General features: G+C 37.9%; 1 protein-coding gene across 1 annotated transcript in view; it reads right to left on the bottom strand.

Moving 5' to 3' along the window:
• erf (Ets2 repressor factor) overlaps positions 1-17,162 on the bottom strand; it is a 42,877-nt gene extending 25,715 nt beyond the window's left edge. Inside the window, exon 1 of the mRNA XM_007559986.2 lies at positions 16,478-17,162. Coding sequence (XP_007560048.1) covers positions 16,478-16,499 — 22 coding nt within the window. The 5' untranslated portion in view covers positions 16,500-17,162. The remainder of the gene's footprint in view (positions 1-16,477) is intronic.
• Positions 17,163-19,362: the final 2,200 nt, after the last annotated feature.

Raw genomic sequence — 19,362 nt, 5'->3', positions numbered from 1 at the left:
AAGTGTGCGGTACTGGAGCAGAGTTATCAAATAAATTTGTAATTCAGTACATTTTATGTATCGGCTTAAAAAATTTTATTTAATTTAGTCAATTTAATTTAGCTAAATTGACTAAATTAAGTAAATTTAGCTCCGTTTTTCTGTATCGGATCGGAAGTGAAAAAGCGGATCGGTGTTGGATCAGTTTCAATGTGCGCCTCTTCATGTTCAGTCAGTCATTATGATGTGATACAACCAGCGAAGTCTTCATTGTTACACAGCTGTTTTGATTTTTCATAATTCCAATCCAATTAAAGCTCGTAATTAGGTCCTGGCAGCATGAGTGGGTGGAATAAAACTCTTCATGGGAACGCATCATTAGTCGAGCGTTAATGAGAAACAAAATCCTTCAGCAATTGCATCGGTGATGATCTCACAGCTCAGGACTCTATCTGCTAATCTGGAGCGCCTGAGCCAAGGTTGAAGCCTTATCAGTTTTCCCAGCGAAGGAACACATACATGCATGTACACGTGCTGCCGAACGCGTTGGAGCATGCTTTCCCTTCCAGAAAATGACAACCCTGTAGAACATTCACCTGTAATGAGCTGCTGGCTGCGTGACTACCCTGCAGGAGATCTGCAGTGCATCCTGCCACCGTCGGGGCACGAGGATGAACTTAGTTTAAATGATTGAAAGAAAAAAAAAAAGAAAGAGTGAAAGTTTTAAAGTTTGCATCTGTCTGTGCGCAGGAAGTGAGCGAAGCAGACACCCTGCAGAGTGAAGTCAACCAAACCAGACATCTCCACAGTCGGGCAGGTTCTTCGCTGATTAGGCGAATCAAACTGGGCATTCGGTCGGCGGGATGAAAAAGAGAAACTTTTTTACTAGAAAAGCTTGTTAAAAACCTGAAAACCTTTAGAAGTGGTTCCCGTGGCTCGTAAAGAATGATCAAACGAGATGAAATACAAAGCGTGAGGAGAAGGAGGCAAAGAAATAAAAGGGAAATTTTGTTTTTTACCGACTTAGATATGGCAGAAAATCCAAAATAAAATAAATTTTATAGTTTTTTGTGGGTAAATCAATTGTTGTCTTTCCATATCAGATATAAAAATATGCAAAAAAGTAAGCAATGACTTACAAAGTAAGGTGACATTAAAGTTGAAAAACCAACTCTGACATTAATACACACCATTTCCACCAAACACAGCAGGAATAAATTCTCCACCTTAAATTTTAATTTATTAAGAGAAGATTTATATGACCAATCATCCAGTAAGGAAGAAGGCAGTCAGGAGAAATGTTTTCTGGGTGAACTAACTTGAAGACTTAACAAACCAGGACTCAATAGAAGGATTTAAAAGCTCAACATGTCTCATATTTACTACAGATATGTGAAAACCCAAAGTTCTGGCAGTTTAAACAATCTATTCTGGTTCTGACCTAAATTTTCACTCTGTTGTGTAAAAGCATAAATTAAAATGACACAAAAGTTGGTTGTGAAGGTCACATTTCTCAAATGCTTTAAGTGAGTTTACCTTCTCTGAGTTTTTCTGCTGTTAATATTCTCACAACCAGTCAATAGTCCGCCATACATAAATTCAAACTTTTACAAGATAATTGCTGTTTTGGTTTTATCTTGACTCTACAGTATAAAGAAAGAATGCAACTGCGATAAGATTGCTAAATACTGTGATGTTGATTATGACCTGCCTATATTTTCGCTGACTTCAGGAAACATTAACATCTCACTACCCAAATATTTTATTTGCATGCAGAGTGAATGCATGTCACTCGAATATGATATATTGCTTCAAAGTACTTATTTGTAATTGCAAACATTTACATTACAATGATAACTGATGCAATCCATTGTGCAGCCCTGTTTCTGGAGTCAACAGGTTAAGAACAGCAATCAGAAACCCAACTAATGTAAATAAGATGAAACAATTTTTCAAAAGCAAGAGTTTATCAGATATACATGTAACATATATTAATGATTATTTATCTTCATAATCATGAGAACTTTTTCCAAAAACTAAGAAACAGTGGTTCACGTATATGGGTATGACATAAAAGTAAGGTGATTATTATAGTAATCGATAATTCTTACAATTTATTGACAAATGGGGTAGAAAAAAAAACAAACTGCCACATTCTGCAGATTATATAGCATTAGAAATACAAAGACGCAAATATACAATTCTTACTTAGAAATAAGAAAAAATATATATTTTTTTCTTATTATACTATATATATATATATATATTTATATTTGTAGTTTTGATTTAATCACTACTCTGTTCTGTCAGCAAAATAATTTTTTTTGAGTCTATATACTCTAGTTAACGATTAATCAATTGCTAAATTAGTCTAGGATTATTTGAATAATCGACTAATCATGATTAATCGTTTCAGCACTGTATGAAAGTCGACTCAACCATGTTACCCCAAAAACATTTACATAAAAATTTTATTCAAAGTATACTGGTCCTTTATTACTTTACCTAAATATTTAGCATTAGAAACACGACTTGTGACTGGATTAATGCAGAGCTGTGGTTTAGCACAGGGATGACATCTGAGGAAAGCGATTTCTGCTTTTAAATCTCATATCTGCCTTCTGTGTTGTGGTTTGTTCAGCAGACTACTCTCATTTTACTCCCAATACACACACAGACACAGTAGCAAACCCAGCACCGCTTACTGAGTGACTTCAGATATCAGATTTAGCCGTCTGAACACTAGTGTGCATGCATACACGCACAAAACCACGCGCATACATGTGCCACCACAGCCCTGAATAGATCTATAGCTCTGAATCCGACGAGCTACATGAATGAGTCACTCTCACTCTCTCTGCCAATCAAATGTCATCTTCTCATTTCGCTTCTTTCCAATAAGGCAGTTTTTCCTTTCAGCGCATTTTCCAACAGACGGAAAGGCTCCAGCGTTGATTAAGACAACTGCATACAAGCAGTTGGGAGATGCGACAGAGGAAGGATGAAACGGCATCCATCCATCTATCTGAAATTAGCAACGACGGTGTCATAATTCCCCCTGAAGTCACAAAACCTCCCGACCCCGCCGAGGAGACATCACAGCGACTTTTATTACTACACGGTGCCAAACTCATAACACACAATATTCATATCTGGTACTGATTAACTCTCATTCCAAGGGTTTTTAAAGTGCTTTTAAAAAGTTAGCCTACATTCTAATGTATTAAGAATCAATATAAAAACCTTTTCACATCTGTTTAGGATGAGAACAACAACCACTGGGAGCTTTAAGACAAAAATAAGAAAACTAGCAAATAAATTACTGTGTTATTGACAGATTTAGCTGCAGCTTCACACACAAGTTAAGCAAAAAATAAAGTAACATCCATAAAATACTGTTTCCATAATAATTAAAAAAAGAAAACAAAGTCTGGAACTCTGGATTAGACAGGTGTTCTAATACAACGCCAAGCTGGAAAGACATCAGCAATGGCCTTGAGAAAGAAACATCCTGCTCCGCTTAGATGCATCCCTGCTACAACACACCTGAATTTATAGCCTGAATTACCTCCTTGACACGTCAGCAAAGTCCTGCACTCGAGGACTGGAGTTGCACGCCCCCGCTCCATGGTGAAAAAGATTTGCAAGTGGAATTTCACCCCAAGGTCAGATCGAAAAAATGCTCAGATAAAATGCAGCAAAACCTGTAGCTCCATGTCAGGCCTCGGTTAACATGCAAGGATCAAGAATCAAGGGGTGGGGTGGTCTAGTCAAAGCTCAGACCTCAACCTGACCAACCAATACCTTCACTTAGAGCCAATCAAACCTATTTAAAACTTAGATAGATTCATTTGATTTAATTTCATTGTACAGTAAACTGCACAGTGAAATTAGTAGTACAGCTGTTCTTATGGCATTTATAAACAGTCAAAGCACATAAAACTGGTGTGATCTGGGGAAAAAGTCTCTGTGGTGGGCAGGACTTGAAGGACAGACTATCGGGAGCTGGAGATTTCAAGGAGCTGCTCTTCATGCAGCCTGTTGATGGTTGAGCCAATAATGTCTCTAAAACAAATTCACATCAAACTGGGGCTCCAGCTAACAATTATTTGTAGTAATCAATTATTTTAGGGCTGAAACGATTAATTGGATAAATTGTGATAATTGAAATAAATAATTATTTTCTTAATCTTACATAAGAAAATAATCATTTTACTGCCTAAAATGAAATTACACAGCATTCCCTTAATTTGCACTTAATCATTTGTAGCAAAGATAAATCTGCAGCTAAATAAAACCAAGATGTGAAAAACATCAATACAGTGTAGGCTAATCTGCTTATTTTTTGGATAAACTGATTAATATTTGGACCGAAAGAAGCTGCTTGAGAGATTCTTTTAAAGCAGTTTTTCACAGCCAACAATTGGTTACTAATTTAGATTAATAATTTCAGCCCTGGATCAAATATCCATAAACAGCCTGTGGGTGAAGGAAAAGCCCCGTCCTGAAGGTGTTGTGGGAAAAAAGCCAGACTAAAGTGCTGTTAATCTTCTGATGCATGTTCTTCATGTCTGATTAACATTATCAGTCAGTGTTTGTGGGAAGTTTGTTGATTGGATCCATCTGGCCTCTCAGGCATTCCTGACTAATAGTTTTCAAGCCCCTCCTAAACAAAAGCACCTCATCAGCGCCGCATGCAGCGGGTCGTCACTTCTGCAGCTTCATCAAGACTGTAACATGAATATTTGTTTTCTCACCAGACGGCTGCGGTTCTGCCCCTGCCACTCTCCGGCGTTGGTTTGTGTAATTTATCTGCCATTTGAGACTTATAGAACAATCACAGCGACAGTGATCCGCTCTGGAGAAATGAGTCTGAACTTCTGAAAATCTTTAAAAAACGAGTGTCAGCAGACACGGGACTTTCAACATATGTGACGTCTGGGAGCGTTAGTCAGCCTTTCCTCAGAGGAAAAAGTCGCCGCACTCTTAATTCCTCCATTACATTAAATCTGGATCTTCCAGTCTGCAGACAAAGTGGCTCGCTCCGTTTGTAAAAACATGAAAGATTGGAGGCACGACGGCGTCACCGCAGGGAGATGGCAGCCCAAACGAGCGCAACACGCTCACGAGCTGCAGTGAGAAAATTAAAAGAGTGTGTGTGTGTGTGTGTAATACAAGACAGATATCGGCCGTTTTCATGGCACGTGGGGGGTCCAGACCCGTAATAAACGGAGCATGCTCAGAGTGGGCGAGGAGAATGAGTGGGAGTCTGAGAGATTAACGGGTTTTATGTTATGATTCTCGCTCATTCATCAATGTCACCGACTGGTGTTCACACAAACTACACAGACAGAAAACAAGTCAGATTATTAAAAAAACAACTGAAGTTCGCTCTTTACACTAAACTGCATCTTAAATGTTGTTTAACTGTTATTTTTATTAAGATTTGAGTCACGATCAGGTGATTAAGCAACAAAGATCACCATTCATTCCTGTAGCCATTACATTTAATGGTCTTTTTTTACTACTTTATGAAATAATTTTTAACATTTTATATGACTTTCCCCCAGTTATTATGCATCTACGCTTAATTACAATCTCCTACCTGCTAATACAGTATGTTTTGATCAAATTTGAGACCTTTCAAGGCTGTTTTAGTCTCATGTGCATATTGTTCTTCATATAAAACATTTTTAAAAACCCAGAAAAACACAAAATGGAATGGATAAACCAAGTAATAAACAGCCCTTCTATTTCTTTTCTGGTAGATTGTCTATTGCGTCTTAGACCAAAAAAGGAATCACATTACAGACGCATCAAACATTTTAAGGTCAATTTGTGACTTCAGATTTTATGAAATGCAGATTGGAATATCTCATTAAGACTAATAAATGTCATTGATTTATAGATGCCAACATTTTCCTATCCACCGTGTTTTTAATCACAGATCAAAGTAGGAAACTGAAGATAAAACAGAAACTTTGCTGTAGAATGCTTAGCCTTCCTGTTATCCCCTGAAGTTGCCCTCTCTAGCAGTCTAAATGAACAATAGCAGCTTAGGCCATATAGGGCTTCACATGTTTTTCAAAACCGTCAACATCATTAGTGAAAAAGCTTATTGCTAGTATGTCCTGTTAGCATTTAGCTACACTGAGTTTCCAGTAAAAAATTTTAAAAAATCCTCCATCCTGCTTTGAGTTGGGATGTTTTGCAGCATTTTACTGAGAGTCTATAAAGTTTGCTTCCGTCTCGTCTTTAAAGTAGGCGTTTGAGCTTTAGCGGTACGACACCTTCACACAGAGTCACAACAAACACACCACACACCGATTCCCAAGGCTGGCCCTGACGGCCATAAGAGAGAGACAAAGCTGTAGGATTCCCAGCGGAGTGATAACTGGAACAAACACGGTGTGAGCGCCGCTGAACCTGATCATCACCTGTTTGCTCCGTTCCCAGCAGAGATCCACACTCTGTACCTCTGAGGAACTTTCATACCTGAAGCCAATTTGGTACAATCAGCTGATGAGTTTGTTAGCTTGGTTCGGTTTCTAAATCTGTCGCAACAAACCAAATTAGTTCATTTATTGGTTTGATGTGTTCAGGGTTGGAATAACTAGTGTGAATACAGGTAAGCCTTACGCAATAATAAATAAATCAGTTAATTGCGTGATAAATTAAAACAAGCTCAATCATTTCCATTTGCATGATTGATCATTTCTCTTCTAAGTCCATTGATCTTTGATAATGTTTTCTTGTATTATTATGGCATTACCACTGACTTGAATGGTCTCAAAATAATATTATTGTTCATCGCAATAACTTCTAGCACAATTTATCAATAAAATTTTTTATTGTGACAGGCCTATAAGTGTCTGCCCCCCTCTTTTCTGGGTATTATTTTAGGCAACGTGAAATGAATAAAAGTGAGCTTTAAACAGATTCAACACCTCAGAGGTGAAAACGCGCTCATAAATATGCCAACCTTTCCTAAACTTTGTCTAAAAGCCAATCCCAGTACCACAGACATGGCCACTATGTGTGATAATAAAACCTCCTGTTAGATTTTTCAGACATTATCCTGTGGTTCAGTACCAGTTTCATGCCTCGCTGGATTTCAGAAGGAGCAAAGAGCTGCAGGAGGTTCAGGAAGCTCATGTTGGAGTAACTTTAACACTTCAAAAACCATCAAAAACAACAAACTTCAAGGCTTTTCAGCATTTACAGGTAGCGTGAGAGCTCCAGGTAAAAGTTTATGATTCATCTAGTTAAACTGTATTCAGAAATATCTTCTGAATAAAAGACATTTAATGCAGGAGAAAAAGGAAGCATTGTGTCTTCTGTGTGTTCCTGGTTTCTTTCACAGTGTTTGATTATGAAAAATAAGTTTTTAGTTCAGCATAAAACCTGGATTTAAGAAGGGTGGCCTGCAAATCAAAAGATCCTAGATGTTGAGAAGTGTGGACAAAGTGTCTCTGTCTGCCTTGCTGGGTCAATGTCTGTCCCAAAGGGATTCAAACAGAACCTTACTGTTGACATAAAGATCAATAAATTTATATTTCTACAGCTTTTGATCAAAACTCTTCTTTGCAGAGTTTATTTGTGGGGTTATTAATAAAATATAGATAGTTTTCTGACAGCTGGATGTTTTCTATAGAGCAGTGGGAGCTTTAAAATGCAGGTGCAAAGCCAACAGAGATGCAGGAAAAGTCTGGTCTGGATCAACCAAGTCCAAACAACCACAAACCGAGCCGCTGCCGCCAGTTGGCAGGTTTCCCCTCAGAGCCTCTTCAGGTGGTCTTCAGGCTTATTCTGCATCAATCCTAAACACTTTCTAAATTCAACAGGTTTGTTTTTACTATCAAAGACTTTCCACTGGTGAAGTAATGCACTGCTGATGAATGGATGGAAGTCATGTCAATACTCCCATTTTATTACGAATTAATGACAGTGCCACCCACAGTGGGTCACCCTAAATACTTGGACATAACCTGGCTGGCTCCAATCTACCGCTCATGTTTGCTGGATCCAACCTCACAAACATGGTGGAGGATTTGGCTTCGACAGGAACACTGGAACTACTTTACAGAGCCATAAAGGCCTGAAAAACATCAAATCCAGCAGGGAGCGTGCACCCTGTGAAAGCCTGTGTGTTTTTATACCACATCGGGAAAACATGGATTTGTTACATTAAAAACAAGACTGAAAAATGACAACATTATAAACAAGAATATGATGAAAATACCTTAATTTCTGCAAAAATTACTAAAATAAATATGTGAGGAATCAGGACAACCTTACAATTGTTGCTCCTTAAAATAGCTAAAATCACACACAGTGTTTGAGCAGCTTTGCCTCTAGTTAAACCTCAAATATATAGTTTGGAGATCTAGATCTTAGAAAGAATCTAAAATCTGTTGTTTCAATGTACAGAAAATAATCTAAAACTGAAGAACATTCGAACAACCGGCAACCGAAGCAAGTTTACTCTGAAAGCAGACCACAAGATGCTAAAATAAATCTCAAATAGGGAAGCAGAAGATATTAGAAATGTATACTTATCGCAATAAATCTGTACAAGTAGTGACTAAAGAAGGAAGAAAAGCACGCATGCATGATGATGATTGTTGGTTGATGTTGCACTTAGGTCTGTCGCGATATCAAATTTTGCTGGATGATAAATTGTCCCAGACGTTATTGCAATAAATGATAATATTGTTGTTTTGAGACCATTTTCAAGTAGCAAAATAATGCAAAAACACTCTTACGTATTAAAAAAGTGATTAAAAGTGTCAAAACCAATTAATCAAAATTAAGGCGTTAAAGTCCCGGGCCTGATTAAAATATCTTTCTGCGGGAAGCCCAGCATCCTGTCAGGTGTTTCAGAAACATCTGAGCTCCTCCTTATCTGATCGCTGAGGTGCATCATTGGTTCCACTCGACCTGTTCTGCTGTTTTATTGGCCTCACTGGAGGTCAAATGTCACAGAGATTCACTCAGTCATAAATACTTACAGATAGGACCAAGCCAACAGGTCAAGCTGACACAGGTCCTGGACACATTCTTTCACTTTACTTTTGTCGTGCAAAATAAAATACTAAAACAAATCCTTCAATCAGGCAGCAACACGGCAACCATTTTAGTTCCTTTAGGCAAGGCACTCTGAAAGCCTTCCTGTTTAGATAGATGTTTAAACGTGAAGTGAAGCGTGTAAAATCAGAGAACATCACAGCTCACTGCCTGGCAGCCTGATGGAAACGTTCATTTAAGATCCGCTGTGAGAAAACTTTACACCTCCAGGCTCTTACAGACCAGCTCAGAATAAAATGGATTTTCAGTAACCAGAATAATACCCTGTGCTGATTATTTAGGCTTTCTAATAATTTGCAAATCCTCTAAATTTGAAAAAAATTAACTTTACAGGAAATATTTTTCCATGTAATGATGACATAGTAAGGAGTAAAGAAGTGAATATTTTCCTTTAAACGCTCTTCAGGAGCAAAGGAATCGTTTCAGCCATGGATGATGAGCATTTCCACTCAGATCTAAGGGATAAAGTTGATAAAGCATCCTGTGCTGAAGAGTGATGGTTATCAGATGGAGGTAAACGCAAACAGAAAGTTCACTCAACCACAGCAGGTTGTGGTTTAGTTCTGTTTCCTCAGCTGATTGAAGCTGCTAAAAGATAAAAACACAACCTAAAATAACTTTTCCTGTAGTTCAACTTAAAGTTATGAGCTACAGTGAAACAAACAGGCAGAAATAACACATAGAAAATGGGACTAGGTGTTATTGTGTTAGGAAATCCTGTGATAATGTTGGTAAATATTGGAACCTTTAGCATTTTAAGTGACATCTTTAACATAAATACAAGTTTATAACATTTGGAATATAGTTTATAACATTTGGCATAGCAAAATCCCACAATATCTGTGCTACATTTTGGTTTCTACTAGCAGGAAAAAAAAACAACAAAAAAAAACTTTTTTTGATTGTTAACCAACTCTGGGCCTCCAGAACCGGTACGAGCCTAAACCCAGCCCTGAGGAATCTGATCAGCAAGTAATCTCAGCTGGAAGCAGATAAAGAATCCCTCTTGGCTGTTGTTTTAAATTAGCATTTTATCGCTCCTCTCTACACCCAACAGCAACATTTCATTGATCCATTTACTGTCAAAACACTTTAATTTGGCTTTTTACGTATAAATTCTTTAAATTTCTCAACTTGTGATTATACCATAACACAAACTCACCTTGTTTTTATTCATTTCTAAAACAATAGTAATTCTTCCACATGTAAATGGGCAAGGCACTTAACTCCAAGTTGCCCAACAGTCCAGCTATTAGATTATGAAAGCATCTGTTTGTCTGCTTTTAAACGCTTTAAAATTGTTGCTTTGATTGGAAAAACAACAGTAATAAACATTCATGAAGACTCCATGTTTATGACAGTATCATATCAGTCTTATGCAAATTAAGCTTTACCAAATTTCCTTTGTGGAAACATTATTTTGAAGCCTGACTTTACATATTTTAGTAATAAATAAAGATGTGGGTGCAGCTGCCAGACTTTCCTGTATGTGAGATTTCATTTGTTTAGCCAGCATGGTCGAGCTTTGAGCAACCTGTTGTCTGGAGTCGGCGCTTGCTACAGGTCACAGAGCCACTGTGCATACACACTTCCAGGAAAAGAGGCCCGCCATAACATCAGGAGACGATCGAAGCGGCGCTGACCCAGGCTGCCGCTCAACAGCACATCAGAGAGGCACTGACGTCACTCTGCGGAGGTTTTTCCAGGCCCTGCTTGCCCAGACTTGGCTCGCTAGCAATCAGGAATGTGATCAGGTCGACCTTTGTCGAACTAATCACTCACAGTAACCGCATAATGGGAGGAAAACCTGAGGAAAGTACAATCTATGAGTTTCTGTGTGGGTGTGGGGAAAAATACGTTTGGCTTTTTTCCAGTTGTCACGATTCTGCAGCTGCTGGATCAGCAAAAAGAAAAGAAAGACTTGTTTTATGGTCTGATGTTACGTCATCTGGCTGATCCTAACATGACCCCAGAGATTGCAAAAACAAATTGTTTCTACTTTTAGGATTTTAAACAAATAATAAAATATACTTCTAGAGCCATTTTATGCACCAAAATTTCCTCGTGTAGAGATTTGGAGAAAGGATGCATCTAAAAGTTGCAGGATCAGCTCAGGAAATCTGGTATTAAGCATCTCGGGTTTAGATCAAAGTGTATTTATATGCCAGGACGGCCTAGTCAAAGTACAGACCCAAATCTATTTGCTAATCTGTGGCAAGGCTATGAATCTGGTCCAATCCAAACTAAGGTTGAGTTACGTTCCAGTCGCAGGAGGGTTGGGGTGTAAAGCATGTCTTCAGGGGGCTTGGATACTTCTGCTGCTTCACTTTTCAGGTTTTTATTTGTAGACTTGTTGAAGACGAATTTGTTTTGACTTTGCAGCTCAGCACTACTTGGTGCAGGTTGACCCAATTTAGGGTTGTAGATAAGTCTGTCGCAATAAGCAATAAACCAATTAATAACATGATGATTAAAAACAAGCTTGATCATTTAAATCTGGATGACTGTTTTTCTTGTGTTTCTCTCTTTCTACCAACAACTGGATGATAAAAGTCTTCAGTCTGGTGCTTTGGTCTCAACTACCCCCTTTTTTTAAGGTAATGTTTTCTTAGAGAGACTTCATTTCATTTGTTTCTGTCTTCCAATTCTGTGTTAAATGCTCATTAGATATTAAAGTTTATTGTTCTTATACAGGGAATACTTATATTTTATGCCAATATCATATATTATTAATTTAAAATGGTCTAAAAACAACATTTTAGTATTAATTGGACAATTTAACGTCCAGCAAAGCTTGTAATTGTGAAAGGTGATAAACTAACAGAACAGGACGAGGTTTAAGGGTGTGAATACTGATCTGAGGCACTGTGTGGCTCCAATTAATAACTACCAAGTAATCGATTATTCCAAAAACTAATAAATAAAAGATCAAAATAAATAACAGATTTGGAAAAAAATGGTACATTCTACAAGTTTTTAATTTAACTTAAACATTTTTCCATACATTAAAAGACAATATAAATATTTAAAGTAAATAAACAAAACAACAGAAGGAACAAATACAATGAATTATGAAGTTTCTCGAACAAAACTGTCCTTCAAGTTGAGACCAAAACACCAGACTGAAGACTTCTATCACCAAGTTTTTGGTAGAAAGAGAGAAAAAGGAATTGTGCAACTGGAAATTATTGAGTTTGTTTTAATTTATCATGCGTTTATTTGATATATTGTTTATTGTGACAGGCTTGACCAGGATATGAATTTTATACCATACTGCACATCCCTTGCTGGTATATGTGATTTATTTTTATTACTCCAGGTTAAGCCGTGCGTCTAACAACTGTAGAGGTTCATGTTGGTGTTTGTTGATGTTTTAACAGACAGAATGTGGTTCATTAGCCAAATTTAAGGCAGGCTTATTAGCGCTTTCCACTTCCTGTAAATACGACTTCACTCATCAGCCCACAACCAAGCGGTCTTCCTGAAGCGTGACAGTAAAAACACTTGTTTTGTTGTGACCACATCAACATCAGGTGGAGCCACGCTGCGACAGACCAGCAGTCGTACACGTGTCTGCGCGCCTGTGCACGCACTCAATTAAGCCTCCCAGTCGTAAACAGCAGCTCTCTGCTAATGTATGGCTCCTTTCACATGCAACACGGCGCAGAGCGGGCGAGCGGGCGGTCCCGGCCGGCCGCAGCTGTGACGTCTCACATGTGGAGTGTTGTTGATATAAGGAGGAACACCAGTGGAAAATTGGAGCTGGAGCTGGTGGAGCCAGACTTGTGACTTCCTGATAGGAAGACAGTGCAGGCTGACCCATTATTTGTTTTGTTTAATGGAGATATTTATATCTGCAAAGGTCTGCAAGACCACAAAAGGGTTCCTAAAGTAAAAACTTTGGAGTAAAAGCGTCAACTGGAGTTATGAATTGTACTCCACTAAGTGTAGCACTACTTCAACATATCTTTACTCAAGTAAAAAATAGCCATCCAGGGAATTACTGAAAAAGTATTTGGTAAAAAGTCTACTCAAGTACTGAGTAACTGATCAAATTATAGATCAATTAATATTGAAAAATTACATCAACAGACAGACCAAATTTTAAAAATATGTGGAAATGATGGTATTTTTTGCACAAACAACAGCAAAATCAAACAAAATATTTATTTTCCAAATCAGTTTCTTTCAATAAAAAACTTATGAAACTTCAGCAAAAACTGCAGGTGTGTGAATTTTTGGTTAAAATGCGTTTTTTTTTTCTCTCTTTTTTTCAGTGGGTAGATAATGCAGAACTTTTACTCAAGTGAGAGTAGCAACACTTCATAATAAAATTACTCAAGTAAAAGTAAAATGTACAGTGTAGTGAAAAGTATATTTATTTATTTTTTATTTTATTTTATTTTTTTCAAAAAAAGTTACTTAACTAAAGGTAACTAGTTGCTACTCAACTCTGGCTTTAATCAACAGAAACTAATGGAACTGGGTTAACTTTCTTTAAGCTGCCACACAAACTCCTCTAAGCCTTTTGCAAGCTGCTACAAGCTGCACCAAACCAGAACTCGGGTCAAAAACACACAAAGGAGAGCGGCATGTGGGTTAAACTAGACGGTCTACTTTTAAAACCGAGCGGAAGTGTGACACAGCCCCTGGATGCTGGAAGTCATTAGGAGGGAATACAATGTTCAGGAGTCAGAAATAGGCGACGATGACCCGCTGGTCTGAGCCGTCCTCTAAAAATAAAGATGGAGTCATGAAAATAAGGAGGCTCGATTCAGAAAGATAAAGTTTTCACTCCTTCATGCGAAGATTGAGCTTCTTTTCGGCTCCTCCAGAGCAGTTTGGGATATAAAAAGGCACCTTCAGCTGCAACGAGATGGATGAAACCACATTTCTAATTACGACGTTGTGTTGCGGCGAGGCATTCCCCTCTTTAAGCGTCTATTATGGGCCGCTGGATCCCTGCCTGCCCGAGGTCACCGCAAAGCGCTCCTGACTAAACTGAATTTAAGAGCACCTAAATGCACAATGGGGGGAAAATTATAATCATTTCAGCAAAATCGGTGGTGTCACAGAAAAATGGGAGGAATGTTAACTGTAAGAGCCATAAGGTCTGCTTGAATCTCAGGTGGAAGGCGGCTCCTTTTTTTTTTTTTTCTTTTTTTTTTGAAAGCTCGTCTTTCTGGAAGTGGGATTCATTTGAAAGCTTTGTAAACAAACAGACAGCATTTTTCATTCCTCTTATTGCAACTATCTCCAAGTTTCCCTCTAGTTTCTGCAGGAGATCCTGTCTAACTTCAGGATTTTTAGTCATTCAGCTTTGATTAGTGGAACTAATGCAATTTGCATGGATCAATCAAAAGTTATATAGTAATAAAAATAGGATTTCAACTTAAAATGGTAAAATTTTATTGAAAATATAGTCATTTTGGCCCAGAAATCACACATTTGTTAGCAATCACACATCAATTCATATCCACTTTAACAACTAACATTTTTTTCTAAATGCATCTCATAGATTAATATGAATAAATGTAGTTATGTATTCACAATTAATACTATATACCAACTTAGAGTTGTTCTGGTTTGATCAGAGGGCACAGTCTCTGGTATTTCAAAGGAATCAGAACCAAAATAAACTGTTAAACATTGGTTAAATGGATGGATGTGAATTGATTTCAGGCAACAAAATGGGTGATGGATGTTCAGAAATCATATTCCTAATGACCAGAATGCTTAAAAATCTAAAATCTGAACCAAAAACTTGATTTAAACACCCTTCGTCAACCAGAGAATAAAGTTAGAGTAAGATTATCCCCCTTATCTTGGTCTGATTGCAGTTAAACTAAAAAGTGCAGAGGACAAGTTAATATTTAATGCACTTCTATACCAAGAATGATGTGAGATTAAAAATTTTATACAACGAGAGGGAAAACAGGGTGGAGAAACAACTATTTTCAGTATTTGAAGGGAATTTTCAATGAAAAATTGTCTGGTTATGATCTCTGGCAAACAGATTGGTGCATTGGTACTTTGCAAACAAATCTCAATGAATCTCCATATTGGTTTCATCATTTCTGATGTTACATTGAGCCAAAGTATCCACCTTAAATGCTTTTTCTTGTCATTTGATTGGACAGTTTTTACCCAAACATACTAATTATTGCCACTTCCTAAAGTTTCTGAAGCAACCATGTGACCGGCTTCAGTTTAATATAAAATCTCCAACATAAAGTGTGTCCTTTTGTAAAGTAGAAGGAGGATAATCACTTTAAATCCTCTTATTTCTCCTTCTCAACACCACTGAGTTCAAGGATTTTCACTGTAAAACTTTTTTTTTCTGCAAAACCAAGTAAATTATGTTTGCTGGGCTTCAACTTTTCACCTTATTTTCATATAAGTGGGTAAAAGTCTGCAACAATCACTATTTTTACATGTGGTTTGTAAGCTAAACTTTCTGCAATCAGTGATATTATAAAGGGAACTCATATTTTGTTTACAGTCAGTTATAAATCTTGAATGTTTCTCAAAATTGTCACAAAGTAACATATTGGATATGTTTAATTTATTATTTTTGGCTTCATTTGAAACATTTTTCTACAGATGGATGTTAAATTTTAAACTATGTGAGATTATAAAAATGAAATCTCCAACATTAAATTTGCCATTTTTGGTAACTAAAACCTGAATAATAACACTCAATTCTCTTAATTCTCCTTTCCAACAACTGTTTTGCTGCTAAAGTAAATTCAATGTATTCTTAAAAATGTATTTTGTTTTAATTACTTCGTGTGCTTTTTATGACAACTGTGTTGCAGTTTCTTTGTTTTGTTATGCTTTGTTGACATAATTTGTTTAATTAAGTTATGTGTATAGTCTGTTTTTAGTTGGACAAAATGAGCATTGTCCCGGGATAACAAATGAAAAATAGCATTTTGGCTAATTCTAGCGTATTATAGTAAAGTTAATTAATGTGCATTGCCCCTACCTAATATGTTCAATTAAATTTTCAAGTAAATCAAGACCGTGTTCAAATCACCCAGACTGTAAATAAACTGTACAGTCTATATTTGTTTACTTCGAGATCAAACTGTACTTTAAAATAGATTTCAATGATGTAAATACAGAGCTGTAATAGTGAACCGTGACTCCACAGTTTTTGTAAATATCTAAACATGGAGGTTTGTTTTGATACAAGAAGCCAGGCAGGTTTGGGCCATGTTGGTTCTGAGCTGGAAGCGATAGAAACTTTTTAACAGACGGATGGATCCTCTGCAGCGCCATAATTCAGTCACACTTTCCCTGGAGCTGTTGCTGCTAACAGGCTAACAACTGCTGCCGTTTTCACCGGGAACAACAAACACCAGAGTCTGTAAAAGTTGGTTGGAAAACCACAGAAATGTCCACTCACCCGTCTCTGCCGGGGTTTTCATCTTTGTCGAAATCTTCGGCGGCTCCCTCCGTCACCAATCCCGTCGACGGGTAACTTCAGACGGTAGCTTTTAGCTGAGTTAGCAGCGGCTCCGCACTCCTTCCACCCCCCGGTGTTGTTCTAGCCAAAAAAAGAGCCGAGAAAAAAAACCCCGAATGGAGTTTAAAACACACGGATTCACTGTGAAAGTTGCTGGTTTAAATCAGCAAAGTTGTCCCAAAGCCTCTGGAGCTGTGGGGGAGGAGGGGAAGAAATCCAGTCCGGTCCGGCTGAATGGTGAAAGTTTGGAGGAGTCAGTCCGTGCTGCCGTTGGCCGCTTCTGGAGCAACGGAATGTGGCGAGTTTAAATTTTCACTCCTATCGCTGCAGCAGCGGCGGCGGTGTCGCATGTTGGAGTCCTCCGGGGCAGCGGCAGCATCTTCCTCCTGACAACAGCCGCGCTTCGGGGAGGAACAAAAGTACCGAAGCCAACTCACTTCTTTCTCTGTGCCCCCTCTTTTTCTTCTTTTTCCACTCAGTCACTTCGTGTTCTCTCTCCAGCACCCCCTCCTCCTTCTTACACAGCCGGGGTGTCGTGTTTCGCTCTCCTCCTGCCACACGGGGCCGCCCACGCTGACCCACACAGGGAGGGAGGGAGCGAGGAACCGAACGCCCACTCTTCAAAGATCGTCTATGATATGCCAAGCATTATGATTATTAATGAAAAGATGGAAAATGTTTTGTTACAATAACCAGTTACATTTACTTGAGTAACTTTTAGGGGGGGGGGGGGGAATTAAGTATTTTTACTACGCTGTACTTTTTTACTTTTACTTGCGTAATTTCATTGTGAGGTATCACTACTCTTACTTGAGTAAGAGTTTCTGGACTTTCTACCCACTGTGTGTAACTTCACTGAATAAAGAACAAACTTGTCCTAACCAAAAATTCACCAGACAGCACAGTTTTTGTAATAAAATTCCATAAGTTCTGTATTAACAACACAAAAAAAAATTTGGATTTTTTTTTTCTTTGTCTGATTTTATTTCGTAGATACAGTGTTTATATGCATTACTCTCATTTTGTTCTTTAAAATACCAATATTTCCGCATACGTTTTTGTTTTGGTCTCTGTTGGTGTAATTTTTAAATATCAAATAATTTATGTTTTGATCAGTTGCTCAGTACTTGTGTACTGTTATACCAAATACTTTTTTTACTCTTATTTGAGTAATTTCTTGGATGGGTTCTTTTTACTTTTACTTGGGTAAAAATATGTTTAAGTAGTGCTACTGTTACTTGAGGACAATTTTTGACTACTATATCCTCAGCTACTTGTGTTTTAACCTGGTTTTGTGGGTGTTTTTCTCAAAACAAAGAGAAAGCCAGATTGTAATTATATGTTAATTTCTTTTTTTTAGGAATTAAGCAAAATTTCTTCTCATATTAAAAGAAAAAGTGGGGACAAAAACCCTCTGCTTACTAAGTTGTGAGCATGATCTCATTAATGTTAAGCTTCAACAATAAAGATTCACACCAGATACTGGTACCATATATTATCCACATATATGAAGGAATCAAAGCAAATTAGATTACTTTTAATGCAAAGTGGACAATCTGATATTTTAAAGCAAGTTTTAATGCATTTTTACTTTAAAAGTGTCATTATTTATCAATTATTTATCAAATAATGCAAAATTGATACTTTTAATGTAACCTTGCATTATTTATCAAATGATACTTCATGAAAACAGTCTGCTTCATGTTCATGACAGTTGCTGTGTTATGTTTATGACGGTGTCATGTCAGTCGTATGCTCAGTCCTTCAAATGAAATGTTATCACACTAACTTAATGGTTCCACCTCCGCTGCTTCCTCAGATTTACAAACAAACCCTATTTTCTTTAGTTTAAAATTAGGAAAAATAATTATCTACTTCACTTTGCTGATTTAATTACTGACAAAATAAATATATTTCTGTGTTTAGTACTTAACCCTGTTGCTTTTCTGTAACTCAAACAAGCAACAGATGATCCTTGAGATGATTATGAGGTAATGAACAATGGTGCCCCCATCATACTAATAGACGATCTTTGAGACAGACCCCGGTCGCTGCTTGCCGCTTCGCTTTTTGTCGCTCGCTCTCGTTTCGCGCGTCCAGGCGTTGCCATGGATACCGATTACAGCCGCGGGTGACGAGAGGCGCCCGTGTTTATCCGTAAACCGCGACATCTAGGCGGCCAATCGGCCATTTTTTTCGGCCGCTGCGGGACGGAAAGGTCTAATCAACAGGTGTCCTGTCCCTAAAGGAATGACTGGGCCATTTACATTGATTGTAATTACAAGAGGACAGCGCCTGCAGCTCATCAGGCTGTCATTAGCATTATGTGGCTCGAAGTTACTCCCACACGCCCTTTTTCCGGGCTAATGAAGGGCCCTTCAGCTCTCACAGCCGCTCTTGGAGGGAGAGGTGTTTGAAGAAAGGAGCAGTAATTACACAAAGGTGGGCCGAGGAAGGAGATGAAGTGCCAGCAGCACTAAAGTGTTGAATAGCTGCGGCTCTTTCCACCTTATTTCCGGCTCATTAGTCACAACCATCACAAACTTTAGCCTTGCTATGATTCACAATCCTAATCAGACTGAGTTCTGGTTCTTATAAAATCATATTGAGAAAAGTGATGACGTAACACCTACAAACAATGAAAAAGGCTCATTTCCGGCCTCTTTTCTACTCATTTCTACTCTTTAATTTCCCACCTTCTCCTGCTTGTACCCTCTTGAAAACAACCCACCTGTATGACTACTTACCTCCCCAGTAACAGCTAATATATTGATTATTGATTGTCATTTATGGAAAAAATACAACGTTCCTTGGCAAAGATTATT

This window comes from Poecilia formosa, unplaced genomic scaffold (assembly GCF_000485575.1).
Source record: "Poecilia formosa unplaced genomic scaffold, Poecilia_formosa-5.1.2 Scaffold112, whole genome shotgun sequence".
In the NCBI taxonomy this organism is placed as follows: domain Eukaryota; kingdom Metazoa; phylum Chordata; class Actinopteri; order Cyprinodontiformes; family Poeciliidae; genus Poecilia; species Poecilia formosa.
This window is presented reverse-complemented; position numbering and strand designations above follow the sequence as displayed.